This window comes from Aricia agestis, chromosome 10, assembly GCF_905147365.1.
Source record: "Aricia agestis chromosome 10, ilAriAges1.1, whole genome shotgun sequence".
Classification (NCBI taxonomy): Eukaryota; Metazoa; Arthropoda; class Insecta; order Lepidoptera; family Lycaenidae; genus Aricia; species Aricia agestis.
The window spans coordinates 7,012,198-7,038,564 of NC_056415.1; the positions used below are offsets into that span (position 1 = coordinate 7,012,198).

A 26,367-nucleotide genomic window follows, 5' to 3' on the forward strand; every position below is an offset into this window, starting at 1 on the left:
AAAATTGCAGATGACTTTTTTTACTTTGCACCCGTCGATATAAAATCACATCTTCACCTTTTACTATTGAGGGACCATTTTACCAAATATTTGTCTAGCCAGGGACCACCCAGTTGGTTTAACTAAACTAAGGGTATTTTGATAAAGAAAACAAGCACAACCTTATAATTAGCACAATTTTTTTGATTTTGCAAAAAATCTAAAAGTTACAGATTTTAATTTAATGTCATTTTTGTGACTGCATAGTGCACACTCTTTACTTACTTCTGAATTCTCACATATTATTAAGATGGCTTCGCGGACCACTTGGAATGCCTCCAGGGACCACAGTGGTCCGCAGACCAATGGTTAAAAACCCCTGTTTTAGAATAACCTAACGAGCCCTTAAAAATCTGTTAATTGAGTTGTTTTATTCATCATTCATGCAATTTAGTAATGGAGTAATGGTTCATTCGTTCTTTTTGCTTTCATCTTTCAATTAAATTATTTTGAGGAATGAATTCTTTGTATCGCTTTTTCGCTCTAATGATATTCTATTTAAATAATCTCCTATAATATTTATAAAATACTAGATGAGTTGACTCCCGCAACTTCGTCTATGGCGATTGGCGTGGGAACCGTACATTTTTTCAGAGATAAAAAGTATCCTATGTCCTCCGCACCACATTTCGGAAAATCGGTTCAGCTGTTTAAAGCGTAGAGGTGACAGAGAGACAGACAGACACACTTTCATATTTATAATATTTATGTAATACTATAATTTATTAATAATACTCCAAGACAAGAATAATGGATGTGGGTAGAAAAGCTGCTGGTCTAAAGTGGAGCTGGACAGGGCACATCGCCCGCATGCACCCGGACAGGTCTAATTACGGAGTGGCTACCGAAAGGTCAGCAAAACAGGGGCAGACCCAAGAAAAGGTGGCGCGACGAACTAGACGCTGTTGATAAAGAGTGGCTAAACACAGCAAAGGATAGAGACGTGTGGAAGGAAAGAGGGGAGGCCTTTGCCCAGCAGTGGGACACAAACGGCTAAATACAATTAATAATGCATATTATGTGGATTAAATTTGAGCTAATTCGTGAAGTACGAGTAATAAACATATAGTTAATATACATTTTGCCTAAGTAAGGCTTTTTAGTTGCTTGCGCGAAACTCATTTGAAATTATAATAATTATATTCTCCAATCTAACCCCCCAATAAGAGTTGGATCATCAAAATACTACAAGTTCGTTACGAGACAAAAGTATCATGTACTATGTAGACTAAGTAGATAATAATATACTAATTATTATTCTTTAATAGCTAATACTTCGACCATCTCAATTCTTAACGAACCAATTGTATTTTCTTTGACGAAATTTATCTTTTGATATTAATTTTAAGAGAAGTATTTCTTTGTTAAAACAATGCTTTTGTTACGTAGATACAATAATTAGTATGAAATTCGAACTCCAATTAGAGTTAACAAAAACATGACCGCCTGCGGCAAACGAAACCAATTTCAGTTTTTTGATAATTAAATATATTTTATAATATAATATCTATTAATAATTTCTAGGGACATCAGTCTGGCCCCGTGGTAAGTACCTGAAGGACTTGTGTTACGGGTATCAGACAACGGAAATATATTTAATACTTTTATACTTTACATAATATTATATTTAAGATTTTTATTATAATATTCACTACGTTCTTGAGCTGTCATTTTTGGTCCTTGTGACCTTAGATGACTTGATCATTGGGAGTTGGGACATATTGAAGCAGATAACTGCTAGAAAAAGTTCTAGTTTCAGTTTCGATTTGATAATTCGAATTCATTCAACGAAAATGATTTAAGTCAGACATTTTGTACCCGTCTGAATGAGGCTTTACATACAATATTCGGTCTACAGTTACTGTGTAAACCTATCAATGCTACCCTCTCAAATTATATAAGACCAAGTGTCTTCTAAATGGTTTTAGCTCTTTAACAGGCTGTCATCGCATAGTTTAGTGACTTAAGTTAGTAGGAGGTCATGACAGCATGAAATTAATTAAAGTTGAGACAGCGCTGGTGAGATTGAATGGAGTCCAACGGCTAGCAACAAGTTCCTACGAGTACAACTTGCATATTATAGAGTTACACGCTAGCGGTTTGGCATTTTACCTTACCCTTTTGAGAATTTATACCCCGATTAGTCTCTGCTAGAAAGCTAATTCTTTTGTATATTATCTATTATTATTAAACTCAGCAGCAAGAGTTTACCCAGTAATGTTTTAGGGTCAGGCCACAACATTCCACTGCGTCGTATCGCAAAAACAAAATTTGAAAAGCGATGTAGTTTTTTGCTACGCCGCAACGTAGAGTTGTTGCCTGGGCCTTAGGCTCAGCTATTATATTTTGAAATGTATTGTCTAATTTTATATAAGTACCTACACAAGTGAATAGAATACCATGTTTTACGTCAAGGATTCTGTTTTAGTAATATCCTTGTTCAAACATCTGTTATCTATTACACAAAACACTAGTGTGTGGTTGTGGTCGTTGACATCAAGAATTAGCATTTCGACCCTATAACTAGAGCATTAAGGTTTAAAACCCATGTTTGTTGGAAAGACGTGTGGTTAAATATACTACAAATACACAGCCAAATTAACGTTCATCAGCAAAATTGGTTTAGTTTATCCGGTTAATTAGATCTTAAGACAGGCTCCTTGTAACTTTCTGCATACATTTTGGTTATTAATGCAAATTGCGTTGCGTATTTTCATAATATTATGTACTATACATTGTATTTATAACAATGACAAACTTAATTTGCTAAGCAAATTGTGTAGCGAGAACAGCGGGGCTAAAATGGTCGCTTTAAAGAATCATGATATGAATCATAATATGATTCATTTTTCTAAAATCGCAAAATGCAACTCTGCTTGCAATTCCTTTCTGTATTTTTGTACTGATTTGATATTTATCATTTTGACAGTTTTGACAATTAATTTGCTGAATTGATTGAGAGGAATTGCTAAATGTGACCATTTTAGCCCTGCAGACCATCAAGAATGTTATGGGACTTGGATAATATTACTATGAGGCTGCATATGCGATTGTATCATGGTACTGGCGACGCAACAAGACGCATCGAACACTAATTCTAGCGTCAGTAGCAAACGGAAAGCGCACAAATCTGAATCGCGCTATTGCAGTTTCCTAGATGACTGCCACATATTCATACCACATCAGAAATCATTACAGTTGACGACCTAACCTAGCAGTATTCCATCATTTTTTTGTACTGAAGGCAGATCATTGTAGCCCTGACATCACTTGAGAATCTATTATGACTCCTTCGCATTAGAGTACCGTCCCCAACCCAATGCTGCTCATAAATTGAACGGTGTGGGGTTGGTGCCACGAATTTCCTATGTGGATCAGTATTCGTAGCGACCAAGGTGGCTGTTCCTGCTAGAGCTAGAGCAGGACAGTCAAGAAGGAGGTGAATATGTGTTGTCCTCCTCCTCGCAGAATCTGCAAGTCGTTATGCTACTAACACCTAATCTGCTTATTGAGCTTACAGTGCCCAGTTAGGCTTCTGGTTAATTCTTAATTGGTTCCATCATACTCGGTCGAAAGATCTTTCTTAAGGGTATTTTTGGGAACAAACAGATCTTTGAAAATTAAAGTTTTTCTTTATTCTATAATATGCATAATATCATCATATTCGATCGCAAGATCTTTGTTTGCAGCCTTTGAGAAGCAAACACAACCCTTTGAAAATTATACTTTTTCTTTAGTCTATACCGTAAAATCTTCATCATAATTGCTCTTTGATAGCAGATGCTACAAGCAAGATACGTTTAAGTATAGCGCAAAATGTATTTCCTCGCTTAGTTTGTCCCGCGGCCAACGGGTGTAATAGCTTTAACCGCCCCAGATTGCACAAGATGTACTCTTTTTCGTTGCTAATTGTCTTGGAAATTGCCTATTTAAGAGGCAAATTCAACGAGATAGCGGGGTTTAGGTCTTTTTACCTCGTTTTTATACTAACACTTGGAGCTAGCTAGCTACTTAAATTCTTCTCTAGTATGCACATTCTGAATTATAAATAAATATCTATGGACGCCTCACACCACGTCAGTCTGGCCCCGTGGTAAGTACCTGAAAGACTTGTGTTACGGGTACTAGACAACGGAAATATATTTAATACTCTTATACTATACATAATATATTTAAGATTTTTATTATATGATACACATATTTAATAGGTACACATCCATGACCCAGGAACTTTAGAAAACTTTTTGTTCCGTCGGCGGGATTCGAACCCGCGACCCCCGGCTTGAGCTACCAACAGCCCACCAACTGAGCCACAGAGGTCGTCAATTGTTTGTAATAATATACGAGACCCGCGGCTTTGTTCTCGTAAAGACATCTTCATGCAATATTTCATCAAAATTGATTCAGCCGTTTTGGTATTTTAGTACTTGTACTAATAATATGTATTCTGGTATTTTAGTATAGATAAAGTTCAATAATTTGTCTAAACGGAAGATACTCTGAATTCTTTGTGTACCCCTGTCTTAGTTTCCTTTCTTAAAATAATTTTTATTTCTGACCTCCAAGTAAAAAGTACCTACTTACACCATTCTAAAAAAACATGTTGATGTGTGTTTATATGTGTAATTATTGCACTTAATATTGTAAAAACAACATTTTCATTTTATAATATTAGTCTACCGTATTTTAATACGTTTCATATTATAATGAGTCTCATGTCACAAACATGGTGGCTCGCACGCAAGATATTTACCACAGTTATTTTGGCTTAAAGTACACCTTTATTCCTACGACATAAGGATTAATATAGAAACTTAAAGGTAAAACGACTCTAAACGGAATATAACATTACCGTAGTATGTTTCTGTGTACGATCACGACATATTTGCTTGACATGCAATTTAGAGTGTACCGACTTCCCAATATATTAGTAGTGAAATTTCAGAGGTAACCAATAGCTTTAGAATAATAGTGTAAAATAAAGTGACGTTTAGTTGGAAAAGTAATAAGAAATGTAACTATATGTTTATATGTAACTATATGTAATATGTTTAAATGTAAAAGTGTGAAAGGTAAAAACAAGTTGTAAAATATGAGTGTATCTAAAAATAATCATGAATGAGTGTAATAAGGAAAAATAACGCGAATAATTGTCCCTTATTATGTAAGGGGGAAACAAGAAAATTAAAAAAAAAATAGCATTTAGAGGCTGTTCTAAAAGACTAATGATAGTAATGACACCAGATTAATTACGCTACATAAAGGTAACTTATCAGTTATAATTTAAAGGCTGTTTTAATGCAATAATGTCGTTATTTGGAAATTCGTTATTCGGATTTTGGACATCCTAAAATTAGACTCCAAGTGCATGTTTTGGACTCCGAAAGGACAAATCTATAAAAAAGCAAAGATTTTGTTCGTGGCTTACACGGTACACCACTACTATAAATAAAGACACTTAAATATTTTTGGTCTGTCGTAGTATTGAAATGAAAGGGAAAATACAAGGACAAAAAAATATTTCATACACTCGTCTATGGAAGTTTTTGTCGCTTTTTTATTGAACCTCCAATTAAAAATGTATGAAAATTCTGAAACCTTTTCCGCTGTATCGAGTGTCGTTTTATGTTCGATCTCTAAATGTGTTATAGTTTTAAGTGATTTCAGTTCTGATCTTTTTTTAATACATAAAGTTTCTTACTCGCTTCGTGGTTATATATAATATTATCATATCATAATATCACAATATTACGAACGAGGAATCTATGTGGAATGTTATTCCTTTCAATTTATGACGTGGAAAGCCTTTTGATGAAAAAGTCTTTCATGCGTTAACGTAAGAATGACACTATTTTTTGTTGGACGATGTCGCTATTGCGAAAGTTTTCCAACTCAATTATAAAATTATAGAGAAAACTATGAATAAAAAAAACTAAGGAAAAATAACTCAGTAGTAGGTACTCATCCTATTATTGGCAGATTTTTGTTTCAAAATACTAGGAATACTAATAATAGGATTTTATGTACTTTCAACTATATAAGTACTTACCAGTAATTTGGTGTTTAACTTTATTTAAAAGCACTGATGAAATTCTCCATAGTCACTTTTACACTGGCTTTATAATGCAACGAGCTTTTGCCCGCGGCTTCGCTCGCGTCAAGAAGTATTATTATATTATACAAACTTTCATCCCCTACTTTAACCCCTTGGAGGTGGAATGGAGGTGGATATGGAATTGATGGCTGTGTGTTGATAGATCACCATGTCAGTCAGTCACCTTTGAGTTTTATATATATAGATTGTTAATATACAAGAGACAAACGACCAATTTTGTTTGAAAGTGGGTAACGCTAGTTGAAAATTCCATCACCACTTTTCGTTCCTAACCATTTACGAAGAAACGAAAAGTGGTGGTGGAACTTTAACACGGAACCCACTTTGGGATTTCTTGCTCTAAACGACTCATTTGAGGATACGTGTCTTTTGCCGCGCTACTTATTAAAACCCTAAAATTAAATAAATATAATTAAAACCAAAACTACGACAACACTTCATACACATGATGTAACAAAACTAATGGAAAATAGTAAATACTTCAGGGAGTGTGTGGCACCGTGAAAGTAGCATCGCTGGAAGAGGATTTTGTTTTGTGATTAATTGTTATTTGCAAGCTCCCCAGCGTCATGAGTTTGTACACACAAATCAACAAAAAATGCTCTATCAGCGCTGCTACTTTCACAGCGAACTCTATATAGGGAACCCATACACACCCTAAAGTATTATCATTTAGTTTTGTTACACCTTGTATAACAGCGCTGCTACTTTTATAGGGAACTCTTTACAAGGGACACAATACAGTATACACATCCTAAAGTATTAGTACTTATTTAACACACTGTAGTGTCTCTCAGTTTCTAGTATTGTGATTTGTGACGTCACTTCTGCTATTCTATTTACCTTTCTTTCCGAAGTTCGCTGTTCCGTTTCCGGAAACTGGCGACGAGCAGCTGGAGCTCCGACGAGTGACGCTCGTACACTTGAGACAGCTGCGCCGAGAAGTCCGACACTGCAAAAAGTTTTCACGCTTAAATATGCTGAAAACTCTTGTATATTATGTATAACACGGAGGAGGCTGTACTCCCGGACTACATCCGAATGTAGTACAGTTATGCACCTGCCTGCTGCAATTAATAAAGAAGACTTTCAAAGTGCTTTTAAACGTACTGAAATTTAATCAGTTGGTTTTGTTTAACTTTTTAAGTTTAGATTATATTGATAAAAGTACGATTGAAAGTAATAAAGAGAATTTGATAAATTTTAAACTTTAAAATTCAGTCCAACTCTAAGAGCCAGACCATACGGCGCGTTGCGTCAGCGTTGCGTCAGCGTTGCGTCGGAGCAGCGTTGTTTTATATACCTACATAACAAATAACCAAAGTTATTTGTATGTAACGGCTGCTGCGTGGTGATGGCAGCGCACAACGCACACAATATGACGGACAGCAGCCCCCGAGACAAAGCGGAAGGGGGTGTTGACGTTGGGCTGCTTCGTAAAATAACGCTGCAATGACGCAGCTTCCGTGTGGCCGACTATGCGTCAAACGGCAGCGCTGCGTCAATTTCAATTTCATTCACCTACGTTTCCCCATTTTTCGTCAAAAGGGATACAAAGTTTTTGGCTCACGTATATATAGATACCCAACGCATGGACACCGTTCGCGGGAGGGGTAGCGCACGGCGCGCGGCGCCGGGCGGACGCCACCGCGCCGGCCGCATAGTAATTTACTAAGTGTCCATGATTCATTTATTTAAAGGGAAATTTGGTAAAAAATTCAGTACCTATAAGTACGTAATATTATTACATAATTATAATGAGAATCGAGTACCGAGTACTCTCCTTAAGTAATAAGTGTCGATCATGTCTCACCAGTCATGCTGTATAATTAGTGATATTTGATATTATTGTATTTACACACGCACGTGCAAACAAATCATTATCAAAGCACGATTGTACAATTTAGAAGTTCAATATAGCAATTTCACATACAATATACATATTATTATTGTAAATACATCTCGCATTAGTCTGTAGTAATAATTATGTAAGTATGTAATGCAAAATTTACTGATAGTGATACTCCCTTACCCCAGATTTGATGACGGTGGTCAGTAATTTTTATAGTGCCCAAGTGATCACTTCTAACGGACACGATGTAGAGATCCTAATCTTGTAGGACCGATTTCGAAGTCCAGTGGCTTATAGAGCTCGACTCTTTATTTGAAATAGTTTGTACGTGTTTGGCAAGCATATTGCATGCTTATGACCTGATTGTCTGACATAAGGATGACCTATGCGGCGGATTTGCACTGATACAAATGTCATTAAAGTCATTACAATGTTAATAACTAGGGAGTAGGGACGCTCACAGCTCCGTTGCGCCAAAATTCGTTTATCGCGCGGGAACCGTACATTTTTCTGAGATAAAAAGTATTCTGTATCCTCTTATTTAAAAAAAAATTAACAGTATTCAAAGTATCTGCCGTAACAAACACCAAAATCGATTCAGCGGTCTTGGCGTGAAAAGGTCGTTACCGCTGTCCGTGGACAGACAGACACACTTTCGCATTTATATTGTTAAGTATGTACGTTCTATGGGATAGCATTCGACTAAAACGCAAAAAACATACTTTCTTTTCATTAGCGCAAAATCTTTTAGGTAGACGGCTCATTTAGGGCTCACAAAGACTATACACAAACATCTTAAATTTAAACACCTTAAAATATCAAAGGGAACTCTCAACGTTTGATCACTGTGCAGTATGTTTCTTAGAGTATGCCAGCCAGCGACAGCCAGACTTTCACCATATTATAAAAGCCGAAAGTGATAATGGGGTATATTATGTGGTGGCTGCGAAGGAAGATCTTCCGACCGAGCGAGGTGTTATGCTCGGTCAGGCCGAAGACTTCGATAACGCGATGCAGAAATGTGGCGCTCCATTATGAACCCTATTATAGGGATAAAAGTAACCGCAACAGTAACCGTGACCGAAACTGCTGGTCGTTTTTACCTCTATAAGGGTTATAATTAAGTCTACAAGTAAAATTTTTATAAAATGGCGAAAGTCTGCCTGTCGCTGGCTCTTGAGCTAGCAGGATAAAGAGACTTCAGAAAGTTCTTATGCGAGATTTTTGCTGACGAATAAATACCCGAGCAGAGGGCTTAAGTGATTAAGCTGTTAAGTGTGATGTATTATCTTAATTAAACTGCAGGCTGATTTAGATACCTATTTTCACAGCCAAATACAGCGTTGAGGTAAATTCTTGGTGAAAATTGCAATAGCTAATTGGTTTTCAGTTAAATAAACTTCAGATTCTTATCAGCTTTTGATAACGTATTTTTTTTTTTAATGAAATAACGGCGGCGGAAATGCAAACGAGCAAGCGGGTCACCTGATGGAAAGCAACTTCCGTCGCCCATGGACACTCGCAGCATCAGAAGAGCTGCAGGTGCGTTGCCGGCCTTTTAAAATATGTGTAATAGGGGAGGGTAGGGAAGAGAATAGGGGAGGGTAGGGAAGGGAATGGGGGAGGGTAGGGAAGGGAATAGGGGAGGTTAGGGAAGGGAATAGAGAAGGGAATAGGGAAGGGAATAGGGGAGGGTAGGGAAGGGAATAGGGGAGGGTAGGGGATTGGGCCTCCGGTAAACTCACTCACTCGGCGAAACACAGCGCAAGCGCTGTTTCACGCCGGTTTTCTGTGAGCCCGTGGTATTTCTCCGGTCGAGCCGGCCCATTCGTGCTAAAGTATGGCTCTCCTACGTCAAAATTAATATGTAGAATTTAGGTAAGTACTTTGGATTTATATATAGAGCAGTAGAGATATTCATTTGGTAAAATTTCTAAAGAACATGGGGCATTTTTGTATAGAACCCGTACCCAAGCTGTAGCACATCCAGGACATATTATATCAAATGAAAGGGTTTCATTTGGTATGTGTCTCAAAGTGCTACATTAGTGGGTACGATCTTTCTTTCTTAACTTTATGACAATAATAATATACCTTACAACTTAAGTGCTTAGGTTTCTCTACTTTTTAACGAAATGGAACTGGAAATTGTAAGAAAGAAATATACAGTTGCGCCTCTACATTAAACAACATAATCACTTTTCGTGAGTTTCTTCCCTTGTGTTTATTTCTTAGCAAATGAGTGCTTGAGCTTACAAAATGTCCTTGAAATAATTATTTCGAAGGCGTTTATTAAAATATATCCTTCATTCTTTTATTTTTACGTCACATTTATTATTATAATCCTACTTAGGTTATTAAGAGAGATTTGTTTGTTTTTTTGCATACTAAGAGGGTCAAAAACTATTGGGCCAGTTTTGAAGAAAGTAGACAGTTACGTAGAAGAGTATGGCGAGGAGGACTTATGAAGTTCCTTGTTAAAGTCAAAATAATATTTTGTAAATTTTAGTAATGTGAAATTCACAAAAGATTATGAATCTTTTAAAATTACCCGACGTGCCTTACAAACAGACAATTTCGTGTAATTTGTGATATTATAGGATTCTAGACGACGCCCACAACTTTGATGCGCTAAAATTCGTTTGTTGCGCCGGAACTGTACATTTTTCCGGGACAAAAAGTATCCTATGTTCTTTCCCGGGACTCAAAATATCTCCATATCAAATTTCAGCAAAATCGGCGTGACCCTCTAATAGACAGTCATACAGACAGACACACTTTCGAATTTATAATATTAGTATGGTTTGGCGATTATAAGCACTAATCTTTATTTTATATTCTCTTCATACACGCAATTAAGTAATTTTGGACTTATGTAACTTTACCATTTAATCCTTTAAAGACCCTTCATCATGCTCCAATAACTGTATATATGGTGTCCGGTTGTTATGATTAGGGTACAACATCAAAGTTGGCCCGGAGCCTTTCATTTGAGCCCTCAAAGGTAAAAATATATTGTTTTGGTTTTAATTCGGACTCCGGAGTATCAATAAATAAATTAATTGGTCAAAGGGATTGCGTTTTGATGATTACCTGCGGGGCTAAAATGGTAGCTTTGAAGAATCATGATATGAATCATAATAATATGATTCATTTTTCTAAAATCGCAAAATGAAACTCTGCTTGCAATTCATTTCTGTATTTGTGTACCAGATTTGACATTTGTCAGTTTGACAGTTTTGACAATTCATTTGCTGAATTGATTGAGAGGAATTGCTAAATGTGACCATTTTAGCCCCGCTGTACTTAATTGGTAATTCAGTATCATAGGGATTGCGTTTTTATGATTACCAGTGCTTAGTTGGTATGATGGCGATTAGAGTGTTTTCAAATGAAATATTAATGGAGTACGTATTTTTTATGAATAAATTTCGCCCACAACTCAGTTATATTCGGGCCACACTAACGAGAAACGCCGTTAATTATCGCGTTAATTCTAAAACATGTTATAGCATTATCGTTTTTACATGTCACTAATTAAAGGCGATAATGCTATAACATGTTTTAGAATTAACGCGATAATTAACGGCGTTTCTCGTTAGTGTGGCCCGAACATTTCAGAGGCCCGAGTGTGATTTTTTGTTTCACATTCGATCGTGAACGCGTTTGGCGTTTATTAAGATTTTATATAGGATTTGTACAGCGCCACCTAGCGATACTCACTCATACAAAATCTTGGTAAACGGCAAACGCGTTCACGATCGAATGTGAAACAAAAACTCACACTTGGGCCTCTGTGCAAAATTGTGTATTACGCAGAAATCGTACATATTATTATGCCGCAATAAAACCTTATGGGCTGGGCACATTATCTTCATAACAAATTCATTATAATATTGTAAATGTGTCTGTCTGTTACCTCTTCACTGTTTAAGTGGGAAATGAAACTAGAAAATGTAAGACACAAAAAAATATACAGGCGAATAAAATATAACCTCCTCGTTTTCGGAAGTCGGTTAAAAATATTATAATACATGGTTGCGCCTCTTTCATGAGTTCCTTACCTTGTGTTTATTTCTAAGCAACTAAGTGTACAAGCCGCTGAACCGATTTCGCTGAAAATTGGTATGGAGATATTTTGAGTCCCGGGAAAGGACATAGGCTATTTTTTACCCCGGAAAAATGTACGGTCCTCCCGCGATAAACGAGTTTTGGCGCAACTGATTTGCTGGCATCATTTAAGGTCATGTAAATCGGTTCAACGGCATTAGTCTGATGGAGAGATAGACAAATAGATAGACATTAGACATACACACGTTCACATTAATAGAGTTAGGATTCTATAATGATGGGCGGTGGCGGCAAAAATCAGAACTTATCTTGTCATCTTTCAAGATTTTTTTGCTTAGAAGTTGATTAATTTTGGCTGATGGTATTTTGAAAAGCTGTTCTATATCTACAGCCTTATAGCATCGTCATCCAGAGACCAAAACACCTTGTAGTTTTGTAAGGATTAGGAAATTCATTTAATTTTTTTTTTAATGAAATAAGGGGCAAACGAGCAAACGGGTCACCTGATGGAAAGCAACTTCCGTCGCCCATGGACACTCGCAGCATCAGAAGAGCTGCAAGTGCGTTGCCGGCCTTTTAAGAGGGAATAGGGTAATAGGGGAGGGTAGGGAAGGGAATAGGGTAGGGATTGGGCCTCCGGTAAACTCACTCACTCGGCGAAACACAGCGCAAGCGCTGTTTCACGCCGGTTTTCTGTGAGAACGTGGTATTTATCCGGTCGAGCCGGCCCATTCGTGCCAAAGCATGGCTCTCCCACGTATAATAATCCCAAGTATAAGTTCAAAGAAAATTCAATTATTATTGTCTATGTTGTACTTAAAAAGTTACATCTGACCTTACATTATTATAAATTGTAAAGATGAATATTAGAAAGAAAAACTGCCTAGTCATCCTACATATAGGTCACAGAGGGTAAGTGGGAGTAATTACATCAAGTAGGTCGTTACACGGTGCCGACTCGGCATAATTGATATTATATCTACCTCATACCTGCCTCCTAATTTCATTATAATATTATCATGTAACTAGTTAACTAATACATTTCGTTGCCGTCTAGTAAATATTTGAGATGATTATTTTAGAATGTTTTATAGTTACTTTAATTCATAAAGGAAACTCCTTGTTCCGTTTTCATAGTATTTGTTTTTTAATTTGACACAGATAAGGACCCAATAAACGGGGCCGCCCATTGAATCTTGTCAGATCTATCTGACTGTGCATTTCCGTGTGTGTGCAAAGGTGATCGCACATTAATTATTAGCAAGCACGCGTCGTACGCGCCGAGTTTTAGAATTCGTTGTACCTACTTTGAAATAATGTGAAACCTCGCACATTCGTCCGCACTGAACGCGCCACATTTCGTGAACTATGCGGTGCGTTCGGCGCGTACGGTGCTGACAAAACATGTGCGATCAGCATATAAGTACGGTCAGATCAGCCTGTGATCAGTCCGACTTAATGGGGGTTACCGCATGTGAATTTTCCGCTAGAGGCGCTAGTGTCGCGCGAGGTCCAAAAAGGTCTATGACCGACTATGACGTAGGTACTAGTTTTAGACGTTTTTCGTGACATGAATGTTTTTTTAAAGCAATTTACCCGTTTAAAAGCGATCTCCTTCGTAAAATTATCCCAAAAAGTATTATTTAGCGATCAATGTAAATGCTTTAAGAGCGAAATTAGGAAAAGATTTATAATCGTATTAAAAAATACTCGATTACGGTATTTAAAAATTAGACAAAGTACTTATACAAAAAGAGATATATTATTTAAATTTAATTAAATAAATAAATGAGTTTCTAGATTATTATAAAGTCGATTTTAATAGCTGCGATACTTCGGACCTTAGTCGACAGTTGCGCCATCTAGTGAGCAAAAAAACGGTAGCCCTCATTCGATCGACCTCCCCGTGATCGAGGGCCTTTGAAGCTTATAGAAAAACAGAGCATAAGCTAGCTAAAAAGTTTGTTTAAAATACTTTGCATGTACAATCTAGCATTAATTAAGTCATACGGCTATGCCACAAAGGTTATAAGTATAGGTAACTTATACATCTTTTACAACTGAGACGTAGCGTTACTCAGAATAATAATTAAAATTTTATTAAGAAATACACAACAGTGTCTTGAATTCTTGACAACGTGATATCTAGGTTGTCTCAGTTATGATTTAAATATTAGAAGCGCTCGTAAACTGTATATCGTATGTATACTGTATATAGTAGCGCAATCTAGAAATGGAATCTTAATATGTATAATTATGACATTTTAGCCAAAAATGTTTTGTGAATACCATTTATATATATCTAGAACTGCACCTTAAAATAGATGCCTATGTATTAATTTTTAACCGACTTCTAAAATGGAGGTTATCGATTCGAAGCGTATGTATGTAATATTTCCAGAACTGCTTGTTCAACTTAGGGAATAGTGTAAGTTTCATCAAAATCGGTTGGTTCAGTGGTTTGTATTTGAAGAGGTAACAGACAGACACACTTTCACATATTTTGTAATATTAGTATATAAACGAATGAAGTTACAATTATTATAAGTATCACCAGTTAATAATTAAGGCGAGGATAAACCCCAATTTGTTATTCCGTGACTCCCGGTTTACCTAGTTCCAATATAATAACGAAGTGTTAAAAAATATGAGATATAAAGCACAATATTTAAAATACCTTAAACCATAAACATTTTAATAAAACGTAATACTTTGGCTGTAATTAATTTACAAACATACCTCCGAAAAAACTCTATTTCATCGAAATATAAGTATTAACTGAGATAATTGTACATTTTATTTGAATAAATTGTTAGTAAATCCATATTAAAAATTCTTTAACCGAACAATTTTGTTTCTTAATATTTATTTCCAAAGATATTAAAAAAAACATGAAAAATAGAGAAGATTCGCCCGAGAACCTATAGTTTTATGCTAAGCTAAAATGAATCTTATTGCGATGCGTATACGCTTGGTCTTTGGTTGTGTGCAAGGTTATCGTTTTTGATTGAGATTAATCCCCGCCTTAACGGAAAACTTTTGTGCCTGTAAGCCGGAAAAGGACACACCAAGAAATATTTTTGACATTTTCGTTCGAAGGAAATAAATCGAAGGCATTGGTTATATCCGCATTATAAGATCAACTAAGTTATTTCGGCTCGTGCCCAGGGGAGCCGCCTAACTTGTTCATACAACTTCCTGCAACCCTCGCCTAACGTTATCTTTTATTTCGATATAAGTAATAACTAATATCATCGACAGTGTTATATAAGTCATAAGTGAAATAAATGACAAATATTGTCCTCTTAACTTACAAAAATATTAAATACAATAGATATAATATGCTATTAAAATGTTTTGTCCTTATCTAAATAATTGGAAAAGTCGTTCGAGAAGAAGGAACATTGTAGGTATAGACTACAGGCCATTTAGCCGAAACTTTTTCATTTTCGCTTCGTTATATGCCGGCTCTTGATATATGCCGGCTCTTGATATAGGCGAACGCGTTGGCCAACGCGTCTGCAGACGCGTTGGCCCAATGTGTAGAACGGGCGTCCGCGCGTTGGCCGTAGGTATTTAGACGTTGGCCGACGCATCTGCGAGCTTGCCGCGCGGGTCGGAAATGTCGGCAAAAGATCAAAGGACATTTGTCGCAAGCTTCGCGCTCCATCCACACATAGGCCGCGCGATCAGTTTGCCCGGAGTTATAATTATGATAATTATTATAATATGTAATAATTTTTGTATGTAATAATTTAATAAATAATAAGTAGGTAATAAAATAATTACTTATATTATTTTAATATTATAAAATATTATGTAAAAGTGAGTTTATTTCTTTGTTTGTTACGTTTTCTCGCCTTTTATTTATTTATTTCCAGAATACTCTTTAAAAACTTTTTCTTGTCCACATTTACAAAGTAATTATAAGCTGTGAATAAATAAACAGCTGCAGCTGTTAGCGACTAAACATCCATTTTGAATCCGTCCGCACATTGGCGCGATCCAAAGCATACTGAACGACCTTCCTATGTGTGGATTACTCACAAACGCCGTTGCAAGCGCACTGCCAACGCGTCTGCAGACGCGTTGGCCAACGCGTTCGCCTATATCAAGAGCCGGCAATAGGCGAACGCGTTGGCCAACGCGTCTGCAGACGCGTTGGCCCAATGTGTAGAACGGGCGTTCGCGCGTTGGCCGTAGGTATTTAGACGTTGGCCGACGCATCTGCGAGCTTGCCGCGCGGGTCGGAAATGTCGGCAAAAGATCAAAGGACATTTGTCGCAAGCTTCGCGCTCCATCCACACATAGGCCGCGCGATCAGTTTGCCCGGAGTTATAATTATGATAATTATTATAATATGTAATAATTTTTGTATGTAATAATTTAATAAATAATAAGTAGGTAATAAAATAATTACTTATATTATTTTAATATTATAAAATATTATGTAAAAGTGAGTTTATTTCTTTGTTTGTTACGTTTTCTCGCCTTTTATTTATTTATTTCCAGAATACTCTTTAAAAACTTTTTCTTGTCCACATTTACAAAGTAATTATAAGCTGTGAATAAATAAACAGCTGCAGCTGTTAGCGACTAAACATCCATTTTGAATCCGTCCGCACATTGGCGCGATCCAAAGCATACTGAACGACCGTTCTACACATTGGGCCAACGCGTCTGCAGACGCGTTGGCCAACGCGTTCGCCTATATCAAGAGCCGGCATAATGCCGGCTCTTGATATAGCCGGCATAATGCCGGCTCTTGATATAGCCGGCATAATGCCGGCTCTTGATATAGGCGAACGCGTTGGCCAACGCGTCTGCAGACGCGTTGGCCCAATGTGTAGAACGGGCGTTCGCGCGTTGGCCGTAGGTATTTAGACGTTGGCCGACGCATCTGCGAGCTTGCCGCGCGGGTCGGAAATGTCGGCAAAAGATCAAAGGACATTTGTCGCAAGCTTCGCGCTCCATCCACACATAGGCCGCGCGATCAGTTTGCCCGGAGTTATAATTATGATAATTATTATAATATGTAATAATTTTTGTATGTAATAATTTAATAAATAATAAGTAGGTAATAAAATAATTACTTATATTATTTTAATATTATAAAATATTATGTAAAAGTGAGTTTATTTCTTTGTTTGTTACGTTTTCTCGCCTTTTATTTATTTATTTCCAGAATACTCTTTAAAAACTTTTTCTTGTCCACATTTACAAAGTAATTATAAGCTGTGAATAAATAAACAGCTGCAGCTGTTAGCGACTAAACATCCATTTTGAATCCGTCCGCACATTGGCGCGATCCAAAGCATACTGAACGACCGTTCTACACATTGGGCCAACGCGTCTGCAGACGCGTTGGCCAACGCGTTCGCCTATATCAAGAGCCGGCATAATGCCGGCTCTTGATATAGCCGGCATAATGCCGGCTCTTGATATAGCCGGCATAATGCCGGCTCTTGATATAGGCGAACGCGTTGGCCAACGCGTCTGCAGACGCGTTGGCCCAATGTGTAGAACGGGCGTTCGCGCGTTGGCCGTAGGTATTTAGACGTTGGCCGACGCGTCTGCGAGCTTGCCGCGCGGGTCGGAAATGTCGGCAAAAGATCAAAGGACATTTGTCGCAAGCTTCGCGCTCCATCCACACATAGGCCGCGCGATCAGTTTGCCCGGAGTTATAATTATGATAATTATTATAATATGTAATAATTTTTGTATGTAATAATTTAATAAATGATAAGTAGGTAATAAAATAATTACTTATATTATTTTAATATTATAAAATATTATGTAAAAGTGAGTTTATTTCTTTGTTTGTTACGTTTTCTCGCCTTTTATTTATTTATTTCCAGAATACTCTTTAAAAACTTTTTCTTGTCCACATTTACAAAGTAATTATAAGCTGTGAATAAATAAACAGCTGCAGCTGTTAGCGACTAAACATGCATTTTGAATCCGTCCGCACATTGGCGCGATCCAAAGCATACTGAACGACCTTCCTATGTGTGGATTACTCACAAACGCCGTTGCAAGCGCACTGCCAACGCGTCTGCAGACGCGTTGGCCAACGCGTTCGCCTATATCAAGAGCCGGCATAAGACGAGTCGAACGTCAACGTCATATTAACGAACGCTTAAGTCAATTCCATACATTTTCATCGGCGATTCTATAACGAAGCGAAAACGAAAAGATTTTGGCTCACCCCCCAGCTTATTCATTGCAGTGCAGTGTCGAATTCACATTTTTCAACTGTAGTGATTGGCCACTTTATTTACACCACTCCATGTACGAGATCTGTAGGGCCTCTATGGATGCTGCCGAACACTGAGCTGCCTAGTTATAAAACCAAGGCTGATTGTTTGTCAAACATTTGGTCGGTGCTGGTGTGGTGGTGGGATTGTGCATACTGTCATGCTGTATAGTAGGCCTACAATGAAACCGTTTTAAGACTCAAATATCGAACGAGAATACCGCATCCCGCTCTAACAACGTCATTTCACGTGTGTTAGAGTAGGACGCGGCATTCTCGTTAGATTGTTTGAGTCTCAAAACGGTTTCGTGGTACGGCCTCTTATTCTGAAATTCCTTATTTACTGATATGTCCTACATATCCAGCAAATACCACAACACCCTAAACTTTTAACAATTTAATTTCGGTAACAGACAAAGTGTTGTAACTGACATCTTCTATACTAATATTATAATTGGGAAGAGTTTGTTTGTTTGAACGCGCTAATCTCAGGAACTACTGGTCCGATTTGAAAAATTATTTCAGTGTTAGCTAGCCCATTTATTGAGAAAGGCTATAGGCTATATTTTATTACGCTAATACTAATAGGAGCGAAGAAATACAGGAAAGTGTGGAAAAAACGGGGGGAAATTATTTGAAAGGGCTTATTTGAACGCGCTAATCTCAGGAACTACTGGTCCGATTTGAATAATTTTTTTCAGTGTTAGATAGCCTATTTATCGAGAAAGGCTATAGGCTATATTTTATTGCGCTAAGACTAATATAAGCGAAGAAATAGAGGAAAGTGTGGAAAAACGGAAGAAATTATTTAAAATGGCTTATTTGCACGCGCTAATCTCAGGAACTACTGGTTCGATTTCATAAATTCTTTCAGTGTTAGATAGCCCGTTTATCGAGGAAGGCCATATGCTATATTTAATTACGCTAAGACTAATAGGGGCGAAGAAATTGATGAAAATGTGAAAAAAAACGGGGGAAATTATTTGAAAGGACTTATCTCACGAACTACTAGGGAAATATTTCTGTTATTTGGCACAGATAAGAAGTAGACCACGTCAAGGATCATAGGCAATTTTTTTTGGACTAATTTGTCTGTGAAATATCTAAGTTACGCGGTAGAAGCTGCGCGGAACGTTGTATTTCGGGCGTCACGACATCACGCGTAAACGGCTGGACTCATTTTGCTACAATGGCAGCTGGTACAAAGATACTTTGAGTCCCGAAAAAGAACATAGGATACATTTAGTCCCGGAAAAATGTACGGTTACTGTACAATATACTTTTATGATTTGCGCGTAAACTATTCAATCTATGTTGATGGAATTTGGTATGGAGATACTTTGAGTCTCGGGAAAGGACAAGGAATACTAATTTTTTATTTTGTCCCGGAAAATGTACGGTTCCCGCACAATAAAATTTTATGATTATCGCCTAAACTAATCAATCTATTTTGATGAAATTTGGTATGGCAATACTTTCAGTCTCGGGAAAGGACATGGGATACTTTTTATCCCGGAAAGTATACGGTTCCCGCACAATAAACTTTTATGATTCTCGCCTAAGCTATTAATCTATTTTGATGAAATTTGGCATGGAGATTGGTGATACTAATTTGAATCTGGGACAAGGAATGTTTTTAGTCCTGGAAAAAAGTGCGGTTCCCACACAATATACTTTTCTGATTTGCGCGTAAACGACTCAATCGATGTACGGGAACAACTATATACTTAAACTAAAGTCCACGCGGACGAAGTCGCGGGCAACAGCTAGTATTCAATAATTTCGTGACTTAAAACACGACCGACACTCAAATGGGTCACTAATTCCATTTACCCATTTACCCATAATGGACGTGAGCGTGGTTTTCCTTCACGCATCATGAACGAAACAGCTGAGATCGAGTTAATATAATAAAATAAATTTCGTTCCTGCTGCCTTTCAATTCCGTTTCTCCCCTTTTTGACTGACTTCAAATGATATGTATTTAACTTAATTATAAAGATAGAAATGTAAAAAATATGATTTGCGCATTAAATTAGTATGTAGGTGTAAATTATTATCTCGGTATTTTCAGAATAAAATGGTTTTGAATTGGCATTAAATTTCGGTATATTCAGAAAAAAATGATTTGCACAGCATTAAGTTGTGCATTTTGTACACAAACATGACAAACTGAGGTAAAACTTAAAAGCCTCCCTTTTCCTACCTACAGATACCTAATAACTAATAAGTAATACTTACCTCCGGTCCTACGTAGTTTCCTGTATCTCCATCTTACAAATTCTCGACCAGTTACGTGCATTACCCAATAAAAAAGAGCACAATGACGCTAACAAAGTTTTCATTTTAAGAATAATATACTAGAATACAAAGAATATCTTTGTATTCGCAACGAGCTTAATCCTATAATGCCATAGCAAAACATATATAATACTAGCTGTTACCCGCGACTTCGTCCGCGTCAGCAAAATGTAAAATACATAGGTAAAAAATAAAAAAAGTAAAAGTATGTCCTCCTCCTTTTTGGAAGTCGGTTAAAAAGTAGCCTAAGTTACTCCTTATTACATCAGCTATCTGCCAATCGGTCCAGCCATTTCGTAGATTAGCGGGAACAAACAGACAGACAGAAATTCTAAAAATTGTTATTTTGGTGTATGTACCGTCTAAATACTCATATTATGCGTGTAGTAAAAAACGGTTATTTCAATATGACAAAGAGACACTCCAATTTTATTTATATGTATATGTATATATATATAATGTATATAATATAATTTTGGTGTTTTGTGTCCTAATATTAATCCAACCTTTGAAGGAGCCAACAATACAAAATCTCACAATTTTTTCCATTCCTTTAATCCCTTTTCCCCTCGGGTCAGCGTTGTTATTGTTGTTCACAAATTTAGAATTTCGTTCTTTGGTCGTTTTGTCATCGATGTATTGAGATATTGGCAAATTGGTTTCGTAATTTGGGTACATTGTATATTGAAATGTATTCAATGATTTTTGTACAAACCATGAAGGAAAATATATTATTAATGTGAAACCATTTTTGTAAAACCGACACTCACTAATTCCTTTGTGATTTTACCGCAAAACTACGTCGCAAAGATACAAAAATAGTAGTGTTTTTCGTATTTGTAGGTTACAAAGGTCTGTCACTCACGCTGAGTAGGATTCGTATCAAAGGAAGGTAGTGTGCACTGTGCACATCAGATTTCGTATTGGAACTGTGCTGCACTCATAAGCAGTTTCAAAGGTGAAATATTTGTGAAGGTCCAAGGAAGGTTTATTTTAGGAGAAAAATGAAACAAAGTTCACCGGGTCATCTAGGTAGAAATAAAAATGTTTTGTAATGTTGCAAAGACTGCATGTAATGTAATTTTGCGAATTACATAACTATCTTAATTCTTAGCCTCCGTGTCGTCATAATAAATTATCCATATCAGTTACTGAATTCCCTTTACAAGATACCGTAAAGGGAATGTCATGAATGGCTTATAAAGTTTAAGGGCTGTAAATTATAATGTGGTTTTGATGTAGTTTTGAAGAGTGACACTTATCTAATTTATCAAATGTGGGTGAAATTACTCATAGCTAGGTAATGAATTAATGATACCTTGATTATGAGAATGATACCTTTATTGTGGTAATCAATGCTTGTCGTTATACAAATTTTTTTTCAGACAAATGGCCGATTTTTATAAAATTCCGCACAGTATGCTCAGCAGATCAAGAACATAATGCTACAAAGCACGGGCCCCTAGTTTACGCACACGGGGTTGCAGTAAATTCTACTAGCCTAATACTTTTTAGAAAAACCACAATATTTTGTGTAATGTAAATTTCATACTATTTTCATAGTAATAATATTAATAATAACTCCCACAACGGTTTCGGTGACGGTGACCGTTTTCATTGAAACCAAGCCAGTTACGCAGGGGTAATTTTATAGTGCCTAGGTGTGTGTGCAGTACACAAGAGCACTCTCTATTCCTTTACTCTCATAACCCAGTGGGACGGAAGATCGACACGACTGGCGAGAGATCAGGCACAGGACCGACATTTGACATACCCATCCGAGTCCGACGCATGGATCATCTTACTTGTCAGACAATCAGGTGGTCAACCTGCATTGTCCTAGCGAAACTTGGAAATAACATGTTTCCAAACGCGGGATTCGAACCCACGATCTCCAAGTCAAGAGCCACGGCTATGAACCACCGGACCACGATATTTTCATAGTATGTTTGTAAGAACTCAAATATCGCACAAGTAGGTATTATCGTATTCGTACCTGGGGACTGGGGAGCACAGCATAACATCATACATTTTCAAGTTACATAACATACTTACATAATATATGCCGTTACGGCTCTTGGGACTTACACCGGCAAATAATATTATTACTAAATATGCCATAATTTTTATTTTTACTTTGAAAGTATTCACATATTTTATGTAGTAAGGAAAATGTGATATCTATATAAAATGAGGTTTATCTTTAGCTTGCCGTACGTAGACTAATAAAATTTTAGAACAATAAAAATCTACCTAAGAAATCTTTAACTTACGTGGACGGCTCTAGGCACTTCGTTAACTTTAATTGATTCTGCACAGGAAGGAAAAGTTTGTAAAATAGTTTTTTTCAATAAATATTTTTGTTATGTCTGTATATTATTAGATATTTATTTTTGTGTTGTGTTTGTCTTATGTTGGGTTGATAGGAAGTATAATATGTAGGTATATGTAATATAACTTTTACATAATATAACTACATCACTGAAAAAAGATTAATAAAACACTGGTAAAAAAAGCAAAATACTCCAAAAGTTTAATGAAGTTCTAAAATCTAAATCATCATAATATTATAATAAAATCACACAAATGAAACAATACCGCGCCCGCAAGCCAATTAAAACACAATACGACATAAAAGCCTTAAAGAAAATTAATTAATTTCGGATCGAACTTATCCTCATCTCAAAAGTTGAGCGTTGCGGGAGAATGCCAATTGTAAGACCGTTTGACCACTGCCACCGTCACCGGGACGTCGCCGACAAAAATTCAAATTGAATGACACTTTATGACCTAGGCTATAGGTTTCATTTTGCTCTACAAAGCAGCAGCGGCATGCGTTGCTAGACCAATGTGGGTAAAAAGTGAAATCTATTTTGTAGGCTGGGTTAATTCAGACCGCCATGCGGCGCTTCGATGCATTTCTAAGGCTGCGTTTCCACTGAAGTGGAGCTTGGCGGTGCCCGAATTGACCAATCGTGCTATTTCAGCGGAATGACAGCAAAGATTTCGAGCATGGTGATTTGTCAATTCGGCACCGCTAAGCTCCACTCCGCTTCAGTGGGAAAGCAGCCTAAATGTGTATGGATTAGACTGATTTGCAAGACGTCTCACGCAATTGAAGTCTGTCAAATCAGTACATAATCTATCTGCGCGTCGCTTCGCGGTCTGAATTATTGACCCTTTGGCTTTGGCTGACTTTTGGCTGAATTCACTTTCTACCGACATGGCTCTAGCGACCTATCCCCACCGCTGCTTTGTAGTGGCGTATAGCAAAATGAAATCTATAGCCTGGGTCATAGAGTGTCATTTTATTTGAATTTGTGTCGGTGACGTCCCGCTGACGGCGGCGGTGGACAAACGGCCCAAGATGTCGGAAATTTAACTTAAAATACTTGTTATTGGTTTTTATCTCGAAATAATCGCGTATCGCCTCCCACACATTTTTAATCGCCTGAACTTTCTACTATATCGCTTTTGTTTGTAATAATAAAGTACTTTCCAACTTTGGTGGTTAAAATGAAGTGTATGAATAAAATATTTTCGTACAAAATGCTTTTACTTATTATGAAACTACATTTAAATGAACAAAGCTTTAAAATCAATAATTGTATTAGGTACGTAATAATAATATTTAGAGGCAGGTTAGACTAGGTAGGTCTGCTAATTATTATTAGATTGATTTTCATTACACTTTAAACCTTCGTATACTTCCACTGCTTGAAACAAATGAAATAAAACCATTCCACTATAGATAGTAGGGAGCCGCCAAAAAACAGTCCAAATGCACTTCCCGTTGCGACGACCAAGTCCAAAGCCGTTTTGGCGACCTGTCTGGTGACGCGCTCGTAAGGTCGATTGCTCAGAACGAATCTTATATTTCCTGACAACCCCACGCTTGACTGAGTCACCCTTCTCGATACTATGTGATAATCTGACTCGACGCACGACGAGAGACAGTCGCAGTTCAATCCGGCCTCTTCCGATCCTGGCACCTTCAAATTCTTTAGCTTTTCGTAGTTCCTCGTCAGGCACTGCAGACCCTCCAAGTTGCAGTATCGCGTCTTGTATTCTTTAGGTGACAAATGAGAGGTGCAATTGCACAGCTCTATCTGCGTTTGAATCCGACAGTGAATGATACACACGGAGTAACTGTACAGGTTGTATCCCAGGTAGCCGTCGGGCAACTCGTCGGGAAACCTACATTGGCGCACTTCCGGCTCAATTAATGACACCTCAGGATCATTTATTACGTCGAGAATGGAGAATAGAATAGTCGCCTTGGACTCGGCGGGGACGATGACCCTGCGGTCGTGCTCTATGTTCCAGTACGGAATATCGTTCGGCGAATGCAGGAACACCTCTACTTCTTGGGCGACATTTATCTCCAACCCGCCAAGTTTGCGACTATTAGCCGTAGTGACGTGGTAGTTATCCCTATTTTGTCTGTAAATATTGTTGTTATTCAGTGTATAACATCTGCCGAACTCAGTTTGTATCGGGTCGAAGTGTTGGCAGCAGTTCATCGGTTTGTTATTCCAAGTGCAGTCACCGAAGAGTTCCTTGCACTCGGAGCGGACGACGGGACTCATCAGCGCAGTACTATTATAGCACACCTCGGTCTCGCACGAGGATAAACAAGACTCGCATTCGCCGGTAAAGAACGCCACTTCTTTCACCAGTGCGGCCATTTTGTAGTCATCTTGTATAATTTCTGGAATTTTCGCTGAAATGCGTTCAATGTTGGGCATTTCGCACACCGTGATCGACGGAAACGTCGTGTTCCAAGTCAAGTAATCGTTCCGTGTGGTGAATCGTATAGTATCCTCTCGGTAGGTGGATAGGTATTTGTATATCGAAGCCACGGACACGACCCAAACCCCAATGTATATAATAAGATAGAACAGCCTGTATATAATGTGCACGTCGTTTCTGGCCAAATAGCTCGGGCCGTGTACGGTGAGATTTTCGCAAGTGTACTTGAGTCTCGCGCACAGTATCCGTATTTTGGACCTTTTTTCCATTGTGCCGAGAGACGTACTATCTGAGCCGATGTCGTAGAAATACTGCTATTGGCTAAGCTTTTAGGACATTACGTTATTGTTTAGCACAAAAGAATTTAATGGAGATAAAAACGTATGATATCGGTTGGCTTTTACTTGTGATTGCTTATACTTTTGTCCTTTTAGTTATGCCTATACATATAATGTAATCCCAAAACATAAATTGATTTTGTATATTATAGTGTGTATTAGTGATTCTATTATTATTTATTATTGGGGTGCAAAGGATTGCCTAATGCCTTCAGTCATCAGTGTAATTTACTAGTATATTCATTTTTAGCTGAGTATTTTGAGTGTTATGGTAATAAATTATAATAATATAATTAATGACTTCATCGTATATACTGTAAGGTGACCCAATTTTATTGTGATATTGCGTGCAAATATATTTAAATGAGGTGCTACTTACTTTTCGTTGATAGAGCGTTGTACAAGGTTTTTTTGGTTATTTTATTTAAAATTTAATCAAACATTTTTTTTTTTATAATACAAAAACCATACTTCAAGTTTTGTTACGAAACACGGCAAATCAATAAATATATTTTAGTTTAATTTATTTGTTTTTTTTTACAAGCAGTTAAAATCCAATCGTAAATCATTTTAAGATTTCTTACAAAGCTCTTATTTCCTACAAAACGATTTAATGCCATGAATTGCAAAAACCGACAATGTT

The 26,367-nt window shown here is 37.2% G+C and overlaps 1 protein-coding gene across 2 annotated transcripts in view; it reads right to left on the reverse strand.

The window, feature by feature from the left end:
• LOC121731058 overlaps positions 1–26,367 on the reverse strand; it is a 273,136-nt gene that overhangs the window by 160,136 nt on the left and 86,633 nt on the right. For both annotated transcript variants that reach the window (XM_042120377.1, XM_042120376.1), the window contains exon 4: positions 6,998–7,106. In XM_042120377.1, the coding sequence (XP_041976311.1) occupies positions 6,998–7,106 (109 nt within the window). The remainder of the gene's footprint in view (positions 1–6,997; positions 7,107–26,367) is intronic.